General features: G+C 45.0%; 1 protein-coding gene across 1 annotated transcript in view; it reads right to left on the bottom strand.

Annotated features, from left to right (window-relative positions):
• The window catches only part of MACO1 (macoilin 1), a 56581-nt gene extending 49950 nt beyond the window's left edge, over nucleotides 1-6631 (bottom strand). Inside the window, exon 1 of the mRNA XM_059915981.1 lies at nucleotides 6353-6631. Within this exon, the coding sequence (XP_059771964.1) occupies nucleotides 6353-6432 (80 nt within the window). The 5' untranslated portion in view covers nucleotides 6433-6631. The remainder of the gene's footprint in view (nucleotides 1-6352) is intronic.
• Nucleotides 6632-13154: the final 6523 nt, after the last annotated feature.

Here is a 13154-nt window from a genome sequence, read left to right as displayed (position 1 = left end):
AAAAGACAACTCATTTTTTAAAAAGCCAAAAACACAATGAACCATGAGGTATAGTTTGTCAAGTCTAGAAAAAGACAAGAAAATAATACTTATTACACCTGAGACAGAAGACTCCAGCCTTAGTATTTCTCTCATCTGAGACAGGAGTTTTTGTTTGACCATGAACATGGCCCCCATTTTCTCCAGAGCTCGTGACCTCACTACAAGATGGCAAAGTACTGACTTTAGTACTGAGCAGCTTATTTGGTTTTTAAAAGTGTTTTGAAGATGAGCAAAGTAATAATATAATTTAAAAACAGAACGAGATTATTTCTAGCCACCTCCCCTGTTCTGGGTAGGAAACAGATCCCAAACAGCCTTAATGAGTCAGTGATCTCTATGGATAGACCTGAAGTGGACTAGGTGCACCATTTCAATCCACTAAATGCAAAACCTGTAAAACAGAAATGGCAACAGAGGAGATGGGGTGAGGGATAAATTACTTCTGATGTTATAACCCCGTGAGTCAATGTGAGCATATCATCCTTAAGGGCAGCAGAGGAAAAAATACAAAGGAATGAAAGCCAGTGCTATGAAGGGGCTTCAAAGTCTGGGGATGACAGGCATCTGAGAAGGTTGATGAGCTGAGGCCAATTTGATGTCAGTTAAATTAAATGCCAAAGTAAAGATAGAAAGCCTCAAAGAATATACTTTAACAGCTGATTACATTTTTTAAAGTTTCCATTACCAGAATGCATATGCCTGAAGGTGAGAGACCTTGAGGAAATAGTCACTCCTCGGGTATTTGAAGAAATCCACGATGGGGAAAAAAAAAAGTCCAGCAGAGGATATGTGTTTCTACTGTTGGTAAGTACCATTCTACTTATGCAGCTTGTTGAGCAGAGAACTTATTTTTCTTCTGGACTTATTTCTTGAAAACTATCCAAGTAAAATAATTACACCCAAATCTGGGAAGCCTAGAGAATAAAGTAAAAACTATATTTGAAGAGCACACTAAATTTCATGAAGAAAAGTAATCCAATTATAGTATTTCACTTTGATCTCAACTAAGTTTATAAAATTTCTATCTGACCCTCCAGACTCCACAAGATACGTGTTATATCTCGTTATAGCCCCTTAAGTATATCATCTGGATGGTAGCCTAGAAAATGACAAAACAAAACACACATACATACATACACATAAAACCCCAAAGGGTTAATATGGAGGAAATCTGGGAGAAATGGCCAAAGAAAAAGACTCTGGAAATAAAAGTGCTTACAGAACATGGATTGGGTCTACAATATATAGGTATATAGCAAGAAAGTGAAAATAATAAGCTATTAAGTCTACCATTAAAATCAGTCTCCAAATCTAGTGAGGTTCAAGAAAAGCCACGAGGTATCAATGTGAAGAAAAAGGAGAGTATCATTAACAAAACAGGAAGTTTTTAAGCCAATAATCTGGAATAGATCACATTCCCTCCTTTCCCTGCCTCAACACACAGCAGCAACTTAAAGGGATTTTCAAAACATCTAATGAAATGAAACTGCCAAGAATGCTCAGACGAGAAGAATCATAAATGAAAACTGGAGGAAAGGACTTTTTTTTTTAAGGTAGTATATACTACTAGCAAAAATTAAGTACAAAATTCCAGTGTGGCAGATTTGTTTCAATGTATTTCACAGAAACTACAAATACAAGGGTTTAGCTGAACACCTCACTAGAGGTGAGTGAAAACATTTCAATTTCTAATTTCTCCATTGTACTTACCCCCCTCCCCAATACCCCTCTAAAACAATATTGCATTTATCACTTTTATGTCAAGTCCAGCATAGTTGAAGTTAAGGCCTACCAAGATTACCAAAATGCTTTTAGGCTGTGAGGTTGCAACACTGGTATCTGGGGTTTCAGTTGCAGAACACATGTACACTCAAGGCAGCCAAGGGTCATGCCAGCCTCCAGTGGCTTTAGTAAGCATAGCCCAAAGGAGTCTAAAACCAGGCTTAGGAAACATCATTAAGGTGGGCAGGAAAAGCAGAGAAGTGAAATCTCTGGAGATCAGATTATTTAGACAAGGGTCTGAAAAAGGAAATTAGGAAGCTGAGAAGTATGTAAACTTCGACCATTTAGAAAGTCAAAGGCCAGAAAACTCCTCTCTGAAATAAGGATGGGAAAAGGTACTGTATATACCAGGAAGTCCCGAGTCCTAAAATGTAAAAGTCAGGTACAGTACTACACTGCTTAAACTTCAGGCAACATACTACAAGGAGAACCCAGCACACCATGACAGGAAGTATCCATAAATCCACCAGTGAAGGAGTGCTTCCTTCAACCACCAGTAACAAAGCTATAAAATAATTTCCTGAAGCTTAAAACACCTGCCTTACTTAAAATTCTTATATTACTTACTTGGGTAAGGAACAATTTTAACTGCAGAGACTTTAAACATAAATGTGTCTGCCTCTGTCTTCTACTCACCACACCTTATCTCCTCATCTTCCTACTATAAAATCATTAATTCTCAGAGGGGAGTAGGGAGCCTGGCAAGATGAAAGGTGAATGAACCACCCGGAATTCCCTTAAGCTTTTTAAAATCTACATAGCACTCCAACCCCACTTCACCTGGAGAATCAGTGCATGGAGTAATGAGATATTACTTTTGGGAGCGTCTGGTGCGTGTGTGAAGGCAGACACAGGGAGAGAGTCACTGCCCTAAAACCCGAGGACCTCTGAAATGTTACAGTTAGGTAGAGTTATTCATTTTACTTTCTCTTATTAATAACTTTTTTTCATAATTTCCAAAGTACTTTCATATCTATTTCATTTCAGTTAGAAAATACATATTCCCTCACATAGTGGCAACTGTGTACTTCATCATAAAATAGTACAGGGCAAAATTGTTAATCCATCAGGTGAACCACTAAAACAGCAAGCGAAAATTTAATTCAACTAAAATATTTTTACTTGAACAGAACTCAAAGTTCTTTGGAACCTCAAAACCACTGTACAAATTTAAGAGGGCATTATTATGGCCTCCTAGACTGTAAACTCCTGGAAGACAAGGAACCATGTCTTATCTTGTATCCTCCATAATTACCAAAACAACGCAGGTTCTTAAATGAATAGAATGGATTGGCTTATATTCATTTATTTACTAATTCACTTGCTCAACATTTACTGAGGACTGAATTCCTATTCTCTGTCAGGCTCTATACTGGCTCAGATTTTTTGAAAATGACATTGATTTTAGCTCATAATAATATAAAAGAAAATAATCACCATTCCTATTTCCTTTCTCTTATTTTTGATTACTAACTTGACCAGAATAACGTATTTCTATACATTTCAGTTTTCAAATGACGGGCATATATATACATGTAGGTAATATTAACATAATGTTAAAATCCATTTTCCATCTACCTTGCCCCTGAAACAGAATTCTACCACAGCCATTATAATGACAATAATGATATCATTTGACAATCACCTCAGTCACAGTTGCTGGATTGGAGCCCATGATTAAAAGCATCTCAGCAACAGGATTTTTTTTCAGCAAGACCAAGCAGAAACTGACCCCTTGTTTTGACTACTCAACTTTTGTTTGATAGTTGTACCAAACCTTATGGTCTTTCCTGACTCCTTAAAAATAAAACAAATATGGTAAACTGCGATAACAACTACATGCTAAATAATGTTTGCATGATAGAATTTACAGAGTTTCACAAACTGTACATTATTTCTCTCAGTCCTCAAAACTCACTCGACAGGTGAGAGAACAGGGGCTCAGAGCGGTGGATGCCCTGCCTATCCCACATGGCAGAGCTGGGACACTGAGCCTGAACCGAGGTCTCCTGACGCTCCCAGTCCAGCGCTCTCTTCACCACAGCTGCCTCCTTGCTACGCCAAGCTCAGAGAGCTGTGCAGACTGAGAACATGAAAATAATAAGTCCATGAAAAGTTATGCTGTGAAACAGTAGGTAGTAGTTATCAAAACTGTCAACAGAGCCTGAGAAAAAAACAAAGCTCTCTATTTAGTGAGACAAAAATTGGCCAGACATTGAGAAACAAAATGGGCAATGGTGTGAAAAACAATTTAGTGTAGACTTAAATGTGATGATTAACAGAAATTTGATACTCACAAATCCTCAGACACCTAATTTGTAACTAGCCCACTCATTCTGTCTGCTTTAGAAATAACTGGAAATTTTCTATATCTTTTTAAAAACAAAATTGCAAAAAAAAAACCCCAACACTATGGTCTTGTTCTTCAGACCATAATACTCCATAATATAATACTCCATAATATAAACTAAGAAACAGATAAGTGAATTGAAACGCTCATGTGATATATGATGCTCCAAGAGAAAAGAGAGTAGAAATATATTTAAGTTTTTTATTAACTTTTAACTTAAAGAATGCCAAATAGAGAAGAGTAAATATATTTGAGAGCTGAAGTACTGTTGGTTTTTTAAACTTTTACAGATGAAACTCTGAATAACTTGCATAGGGCATTTACTATTAACCTTTAGGGTAAGAAAATTCAAATTCCAAAAGTTCATCAGTAAAATAATAGACCTTCATTAGACAATAAATTCACTTCTTCACATTGATGCACACTGATTGAGTGGTTACTATGGGGCAGGTACTAAACTGGGCATATTTGTTCAAATACCAGAGAAGTTGAAATACAACAGAAAACATGTAAACAATATGGGATTCCCAATCTTCTCACTATAAACAGAAGCACATCATCATATGTTACTGTAAATAGCAGCCATTCAAATGGCACGGTTGTCCTTGCTTTACCAACTCTGTTTAATACGCTTTTTCTATTCTTGTGTCACTATTAATATTAAATTGTTCATATCTTTTTCAATAGTCAGGGGGAAAACCCTTCCTTTATTCAAGAATTATAGTGTGTGTAACTTGAAGGGAACTTTCCCCCACCCATTAAATCTGTAGGAAAAATGGTTTTTGCTTTTACAGTTTTAGTTTAAATGGCCAGGTTTGATTAATTCAGCATGGATTTTGGCCTGTTTTACTCACTGCTGCACCCTTACTAGCTAGAACAGGGCCTGGCACATAGTACATATATTTGTGTAATGAATGAACTCTTCCTATGATCTATGGCTCATTACATAAGGATATATCTAAAAACTTTTTACTTCAACTGACTTCTTAACCCTTTTAAGCTTGAAATAAAAAAAACACCCAATGTTTACATCGGTCAGCTGCTTGTGGAAAGGAATCATTCTAAATGTGTAAACAGTAGCATGTGCAAGGTGTACAGCTATGCTAAGGCAACTTGGGTGTTATCAGCTACCTCACATATTTCTCTAAGTCCCACAGCTAGAAGAGCTAAACTGTAAAACACTACCAGGACTCAATTAAGCTTATAGGCACATCCTGAGAATTCTCCTTTGTAAACTAATTACTTCTCCTCTGAAATCATTTCTTTATCAAGGCAGGTACCATTCAGAATTAACATTGTGAGAACCAGAAAATAACAGTCCTACACAAATGTTGCTTAGGGAAGCTGGGATTCTCACTAAGTTGCCCCATGAACCTGTTGTCCTTCTACCCCTCAGTCCTGAATTCAATTTCTATTTAAAGGGACACTACTTTGTTTTTGGAGGATTAAAACAAACTAAAAACAACAACAACAAACCACGCGAGTTTGGAGAAAATCCTTTTTAAAGGGGTCGAAGAAAACTATCTGCTTGGAATTGTCAAAATAATGCTGCTGAGAAAATGATCATCACTCCTTCTGAGTCTGGAGCGGGGCCACAGGCCATGATTTGGGGGTATCGGCTTCAGCCCTCGGTGCCAAGTTTGAGATCCCATAAGAGAAGTAAAAGGCGAAAGGGGGCAACGTGGCCACCTGCCCAGTCCGCAGAGGGACCGCGGGGCCACTGTCTGCTCCCAACTTTGTCAGCCTTCCCCCGCACCAGTGCATATGGTCTACGCGCCTCCCGACTCAGGCCGGCGACTCCCGGGCCGGAGCGGGCTGGGGGACCAGCGGAGGCCCGTCAGCCCCTAGAGCAGCCCCGAGGGCCCGGCGGCGCGGATGGGGAGGGGGTCACCGCCCCTCCCCCTCGGCGGGGCCCGGACAGTCCCAACGGCGGCGCGGCGGCTCCCTCAGCCCGCGCCCGCCGCGCCCTCCCAGCCCGGCCGGCGGCCCTCGCCACGCCCCGCGCCCTCGGGGCGGACCCCGGCGGGCCGCCCGGGGCCCCATGGGCAGCGCTCCTCCGGGGAGCCCCCGGCAAGGGCGTGAGGCCTAGTCGGGGTTACATAACGGGGCTCGGCCCCTCCAGAGACGGCCGGGGGCCGCGGGGCCCGCGCCGGCGGAGGCGGGGGCGCCGCCGCTCACCTGCCGTAGATGCCCTCGGTGATCCGGTTCCGCTTTAGGGGGCGGCGGAGCTTACTGCAGTCGGCGTTCCGCCGCTTCATCCTCCCGCTGGGGGGCCGGGTGCCCGCGCCGCCGCCGCCTCTCACCTCAGCCGCCGCCGCCGCCGGCCCGCCCCGCGTCGGGCCTGGACTCTACCCCTGGGGCCGGTCACACAGACATGGAGCCAGCACCCGGGGGGAGGGGGTGGGACGAGGAGGTGTGGGCTCAGCGCTTCCTCCGCCTTCGGAAACAAAGAAATGACAATTCCGGGGCCCGCCCGCCCCAGCACCAGCCAGCCGCCTGCCCCGCCTCCTCCGCTCCGACGGACGGCCTTCGGGGCCAATCGAAGGCGCCTCTATGCCGCTGCCGGCCAATCCCAGGGCCCGCTGTGGCAAAACGGACTCTAGAACCCGCCTCTTTGAAGGACAGAAGAGTGCGCCAATCATTACGGTGTCTGGGCCCGAGTCCGAGCCTATCAGAAAAGACTTAAATAGAGGCTTATAAATAGGCCCTATAAATATAACATCCTATATTATGCCTTGTTGCGAAGGAACATTTCATTATTACTGGATTGCATTTCATTGTATTATAATCCACATTAGAGCATACGGTACTGTTTTCATTGTAGGCTATCACTAGCACCCTATGAAATCGCGAGGCCTGGGTTTGCGGCATGTGCGTATCTGGGCTGAACTGTGCTCCAGTCAGTCGCATCATTATGTAAGGGGCTCACAGCACCCTTCTCATCCGGGAGGCGCCGGGGGCCTTTCCTGCGGAGTCTGGAATGCTCGATCAAGCCGGCCGCGCCTGCCAGCGACGGGGGTACGAATGACAAAGCAAACCGCGCGCGCACACACACACACACCCTGCCAGCTTCCCGCGACGTGGTGACAGCGCGGCGGCCTATCGGAGGAGGCGCGGGGCGGGGCCGCTGCAGTCCTGCCTCCTGGAGGTGGTGTCACAGGGGGCGGGGCCGTGGGTGCGCGCGACATCGCGCGAGGTTGCAGGGGGTGTGTGGGGCGGTGCGGCCCGGGCTCCACGTACGCAGGGCGGGCAAGGCGGCGGGTTTTGCGGGCACCGCGCCTGCTGGACCCGGCGAGCGTCGGCTTCGGGAGCGTCTCTGCCCCCGGGCGGAGGTCTGGAGCTGCGGGGATGTCAGGCCAGCGACCCTTCTCACCTAACATTCCTAGAGCCCCGATTTTGTGCCAAGAACCGTGCTAGGTGCTCTGCATCTATTTGTTCATTTACCCCTGCAAAGTAGGTATGGCAAAATAACAATTAGAAAAGACAACAAAAAAATTTTTTAAGAGTAAGAAAAAGATGAATGTATGTCGAAAAGAGGAATGCATGTCATTAAAGAAAACTGGGGAAATGGGTTGGGGGGAACACCCATGGGTCTCATCACCTTAACACAACTACTGTTAGCATTCTGTATTTTTCCCTTTCTTTCCAGTTTTCCCCCATGGATGATATATTATTACTATTACTGTTGTTTTTATTATTAAGCAGAATAGTGATCATATTAGATATTCAATTTTGTATTCTGTTCTTTGGCTAACAAGTACTTTTACATGCTATAATTAATGCACCCTTCCTAAATATTTCTGATGATTGCAAAATCTCCTGTCAAGTGGCTGTACCAACTTAACCACTCACCAACAGTGGGACAGTTAGATGGTCCTACAGCACATTTTAAAAACTTACAGGAAGCAGATGCCGTCTTGTTTTGTCCTGGGATGCGTGGACCTCTCCCTGCCCTGTGATCACCCCCTGAAATAAAAACCCGCCCCAAGAAGGAACTTGTAATTTACACCAAATGCATCATCCTCAACTGCTGCTCTTTTACTTTATACTGTCACAAATCTTCAAGGATCACCCAGTGCCTGAAAGAGAAAACCCATTCTCTTTATTATGGCATCCAAAGATGGTCACAATGGGGACCCACCCCTATTTTCCAGGCCTCCTCAGGCAAGCAAGCCTTATCTACTCACTGTCCTCAAACCCATTAGTACAACCTTATCTTCCCTCCTTCCTGCCTTTACTCCTACAGAGAGCATCTCTGTCAGTATTGTTTCTAACTAGTGGTTTCTTGGGTGAGGCTTGTCCATCCACCTAGATGAAAAGCTTCTTGGGGACTGGATTCATACCCTGTAGAGATGCAGTTTAGAAAAATGGCAAGAATACCTGCTTTTTCAGACCAGGATTGAAATTCCAGCTTGGCCACTTACTAGCTTGGGCAAGTTACTGAATGTCTCAGAGCCTCTCTTTTCACTCAGGTTTGTTTGAAGGCTTACCAGATGATGAACTCTCAGGGCCAGGTATGCAGTAGGTAACAGCAAGTCATTTCTGTTAACAGTATACTTGTTTTTCATCCTTCACCTCTCCTCCAGCACGTTGATAAAGTGTCACCGGGCAGCCAAGGATAACATACTCTGTGAGCTCAAAGTTTCACCAAGGCTGCCCATCACTGTGAAATGCTCTGCTTGGAACCACAGAAAAAGACTTCAGTTGCCAGGGCAGGTTGGTTCATGGAGAAGGATACAGGCAGAACCTAAATCAGTATGACTGGAGGCTGAAAGGCATAGGTACATGGTGAGGTCATGGCTCCAGACTCCATGGGGTTCGTCGACCTGAATAGCCCTCCTCTCCATGACTGCAAGGTTCCAGATTACCTGGGCCAGGGACTAAGACAGTCAACTCTGTGAGGTTAGGGGCCATATCTGTGGTCTTTTCCACTCCTCACTGGGTCCCTGTCGTCTAGGACAGTGCCACGGCACACTGCAGAATGGGTAGGTGAATAATCCAGAGAAAAGATGAGAGAGGCACTGAGGACACATGCCAGCTTTCTGGAGCTCACTGTCTAGCCTGCAATCAAATAGGTTCCTGACAAGGGCATTCCATGCTGTGGAGAAGTGTGGAGTGGCTGGGTGTTACTGGAGTGTGTGGCTGGGAGTTACTATTGGGCAACGGACTATCTGAGAGCAGAGGAAGGGCAGAGAGGATCCCAGGGTTGGCCCAAGATGATGCAATCTGGAGGTCTGGGTTCCAGTCGCAATTCAGATGTCAACTCACTGGTGTCCAGAGTTGAGTCACCCGCCCACCCTGTGCCAAGATCACCTCTGGAGACACTTCAAGCCCTATGTTTAGAAGCAGAACATGTTAGCTCCATTTTACAGATGAGAAAACCGAGGCTCAGAGAAAACAAGGTCATGCAGTTGGTATGGTAAAGGAATTTGGCTTGAGTCACAAGCTGAGCAATATGAAGCCTTGATGCTCTGGTGCCTGTACATGGCTCTTGATGGTAAGGATTGTTGATCTGATGATTGGCTGGAGTGGGATGATGGGAAAGGCCTCCTTGTCAAGAGCCCTAGGACAGGCCACAGTAAGTCTGCCCTTCTCCATTCCCTTCCTCTCACACCTCCTGTCCCAGCTGGACCCTGTATTTTCCGGACCAACCATAGCCCAAACCCCTTTGGCTCTAGCCAAGTTGCAGCCTTTCCCCTCTGCAACCTGAAAGGACCCTTTGGGATCCTAAGGGCACAGAACTGGGCTGAGATGAGGCCTGACACAGAGCTCCCCAGTTCCCCACACTGCCACCACCAATCAGGAAGCAGGGGAGATCAGCAGTGGCCATTTTACAGATGAGTAAGACAGGGAAGAGGAAATTATTTGCTCTCATTCAAAAGACCAAGGGCCAGACAGGAATTCAAGGCTGTTCCTCCTCTTCTCCTGGGACTTTCTGATGGCCAAGGGGTTGGGATTGGCATGTGAGCTTCAACTGAGCTCAAAATAGCTCAGAATAGCCTGGAGAGAGATCATCACACCCTATTTCACATATGAGGAAATTGCATACCCACCTCTTTCAGCAGCTTCGATCCCCTCAAACCCGCCAGGCACGGCTGGCCCAGCTGCCTTGAGCTTTGTTCTTGTCCCACGTGAGTCACGGAAAAATCCAGACATTGGATGGCCACCTCCTATACGTGTGTCTGTATCCCCCAGAGAACCCTGTTAATGAATGATGTTCATAGTATGTTTAGAACAGAAACAGTTTAGAAATAGCCCAGATATCCCACAAAGGGGGCTGGTCAAACAAATGATCACACATCCTTACTGTGGAAATCAGTGTGCCATGGAGAATGATGACACATAGCACTTAACTATGTGCAGGCACTCCTCTAAGGATCATATGCATTTTGATCTGATCCTCACAACAATCCTATGACAAAGAGATTACTACTGGTGCCATATTACAGATGAGAAAACTGTGACACACACAACTACTGAGCCTGAGCTCTAGAGCCCGCAAGCCACAACTCCTGAGCCCACATGCCACAACTACTGAAGCCCATGTGCCTAGAGCCCATGCTCTGCAACAAGAGAAGCCACGACAGTGAGAAGCCCACGCACCGCAACGAGGAGTGGCCCCCGCTCGCTGCAACTAGAGAAAGCCCGCACACAGCAACGAAGACCCAACACAGCCAAAAATAAATAAATAAATAAATAAATTTATTAAAAAAAAAAAGAAGACAAGAAAACTGTGGCACAGAGAAGTTAAGTCATTTGCCTAAGGTCACACAGTAAGTGATAGAGCTAGGATTCAAACCCAGGCAGTCTGGTGTCAGAGCCTGGGCTCTTATCCACCATGATAGTGTTATAGAAAGATTTTTCCTGGCTTGGAAACCGCTTATGATATTCTGTTCATGAAAAAAGCAAGTTACTAAACATTTGCTATATAATCCCTTTTTCGTAGGGGAAGAAACAAGGCATAAATTCACATGAATAGAAAAAAATCTGAAAGGATATATACACAAAGAAGTAGAGCTGGTTTGGGGAGATGATGAAATCATGGGTGCTTTATGTAAGCTTTATGCACCTTTGCATTTTTGAAGTTTTCTGTGGTAAACATGCCAAGCTTGTGCCATAATAATAATGCTAACATTTATGGAGTGTTTTCTACACATGTGACACTTCATGTGCATTACCTCATTTAATCTTCACAACCACCCTGTGAGATTGACCCTGATTTTCTCCACTTTACAGGTAAAGAAACAGACTCAGAGATATTGGTAGTCTTACCGAAGGTCACACAGCTAATAATTTGCAGAGCTAGGATTTGAACCCATGTTGCCTGACTCCAGAGCTCATGTTTGTTAAATGAATAAATTATTGACGTAGCCACACTTTAACCAGGCATGCCCAGAGCAGGATCACACCCTTGGTGTGGACAAGCTTCCAGAGAGGAGATGGAGGGCCTACCTACCTCCTTGGTCACTGCTCATGACTGAGTTTTACAATACTTGACTCAGGTGAGGAGGGCGTGGTGAGTATTCTCACAGAGTCCTGTTTTTTACAGAAAACGCATGATTACATGTGAAAGCTGCAGTCTCTCTGACTTGATTCATCACACCCGGAGGAAGCCTGGTCACTCAGAACAGGAGGCCACAGTCATGGCACCACTTGCTCACCTTCATTTCCAAAACCCAGGTTGCCAAGCATGCTTACATAGTCTCACATTTATAATAACTCTGTGAGGAAAGCAAAGCAGCTCATCTTATTTGACTCATAAGGAAATTGAGACTGTGAGTTGTTTAGTTAATGGAAGGCAGAATTGCAAAGTAGTTAACAGCACAAGCCATGGCATCAGATGGATGTGGGTTGGGTTCCGACTCTGCTGTTTATTAGCTTTGTGACTTTGGGCGCTCACATCACCTCTCTGAGCCGTAGTTTTCTCATCTGTAAAATGAGAGTGGTGATGCCTGTACTCACAGGCTTGAGGGGAAGAGTAGATGAAATAATGTATGCAAAATGCTGGGTCCAGTGCTTGGCATTCCAGAAATGGCAGCTGTTATTCAGTCAACAGATATTTATTGAGCACCTACTATAGACTAAGCATCAGGTGCTGAGGATACAACAGTCAAAAGTCCCTGGTCTCCTGTTGCTTGGATCTGAGTCAGCGAGGGCGGGAGCATGCAGATACCTGGGGGGAGGGGTGCTTTTGGCATAGGGAGTGGCAGGTGCACACAGAACCTTTTCCCCCCAACATTTTGTTACGAAAAATTTCAAACATATACCAAAAATGTTGAAAGAAATGTTCAGTGAAAAGCCATGCACCTCCCACCTAGAGTCAACAATTAACATTTGATTTGCTTTATGACATTTCTGGCCTAGATCGCCTGTGCTTTTTTGTACTAGGGGCCCTGCCTTGAAGATTTGAAGTCAGACTATCTGGAACTGTCATCAGAAAACAGGGGTCTTTTGCAAGAGTTAGAGAGGAAGACAGAAAACTCCCCATTTGACCAGTCCTCTGGGAGAGGCCACCTGTGGGGGGTCCCCTCCCTTTAATAAAAGAAGCCTTCCTGTTCACTGAGGAGCTTGGCCCTCTTGTCAAGCGGTCAGTCCCTCACTGAGGCAGGATCAGGACACAAAGGGGGTTAGGATGCCCCTGTGAGAACCAGCTGCTGTCATCACTGAATTTGCTAGCTGGTAAACACAACCATCAGGGGCTCCAGGCACAGGAGCTGGCAATGACTGGAAATCTTTGGTGTTCATCTGCCTGACATTTGGTTTCCCTGGGCTGCCTGGCTTACAACCTGCTGGTACAGGACCCATGCCAACAGGGGTCACATTCACTTATCCCCCTCACAGGGGAGTCCCTCTTTAAGGAAACCCAGCTCATAAGAAGTGCTGATGGCCAGAAAAGAACCAGAAATCAGAACCAGGGCTGACCATGAGGGCTAATCTCTAGAGACCAGGGCACCTACTCCCTTATTTACTGTTGAGATAG

This window comes from Balaenoptera ricei, chromosome 1, assembly GCF_028023285.1.
Source record: "Balaenoptera ricei isolate mBalRic1 chromosome 1, mBalRic1.hap2, whole genome shotgun sequence".
Taxonomy (NCBI): domain Eukaryota; kingdom Metazoa; phylum Chordata; class Mammalia; order Artiodactyla; family Balaenopteridae; genus Balaenoptera; species Balaenoptera ricei.
The sequence above is the reverse complement of the archived record's forward strand: the minus strand, read 5'-3'. Positions and strand labels throughout refer to the sequence as shown.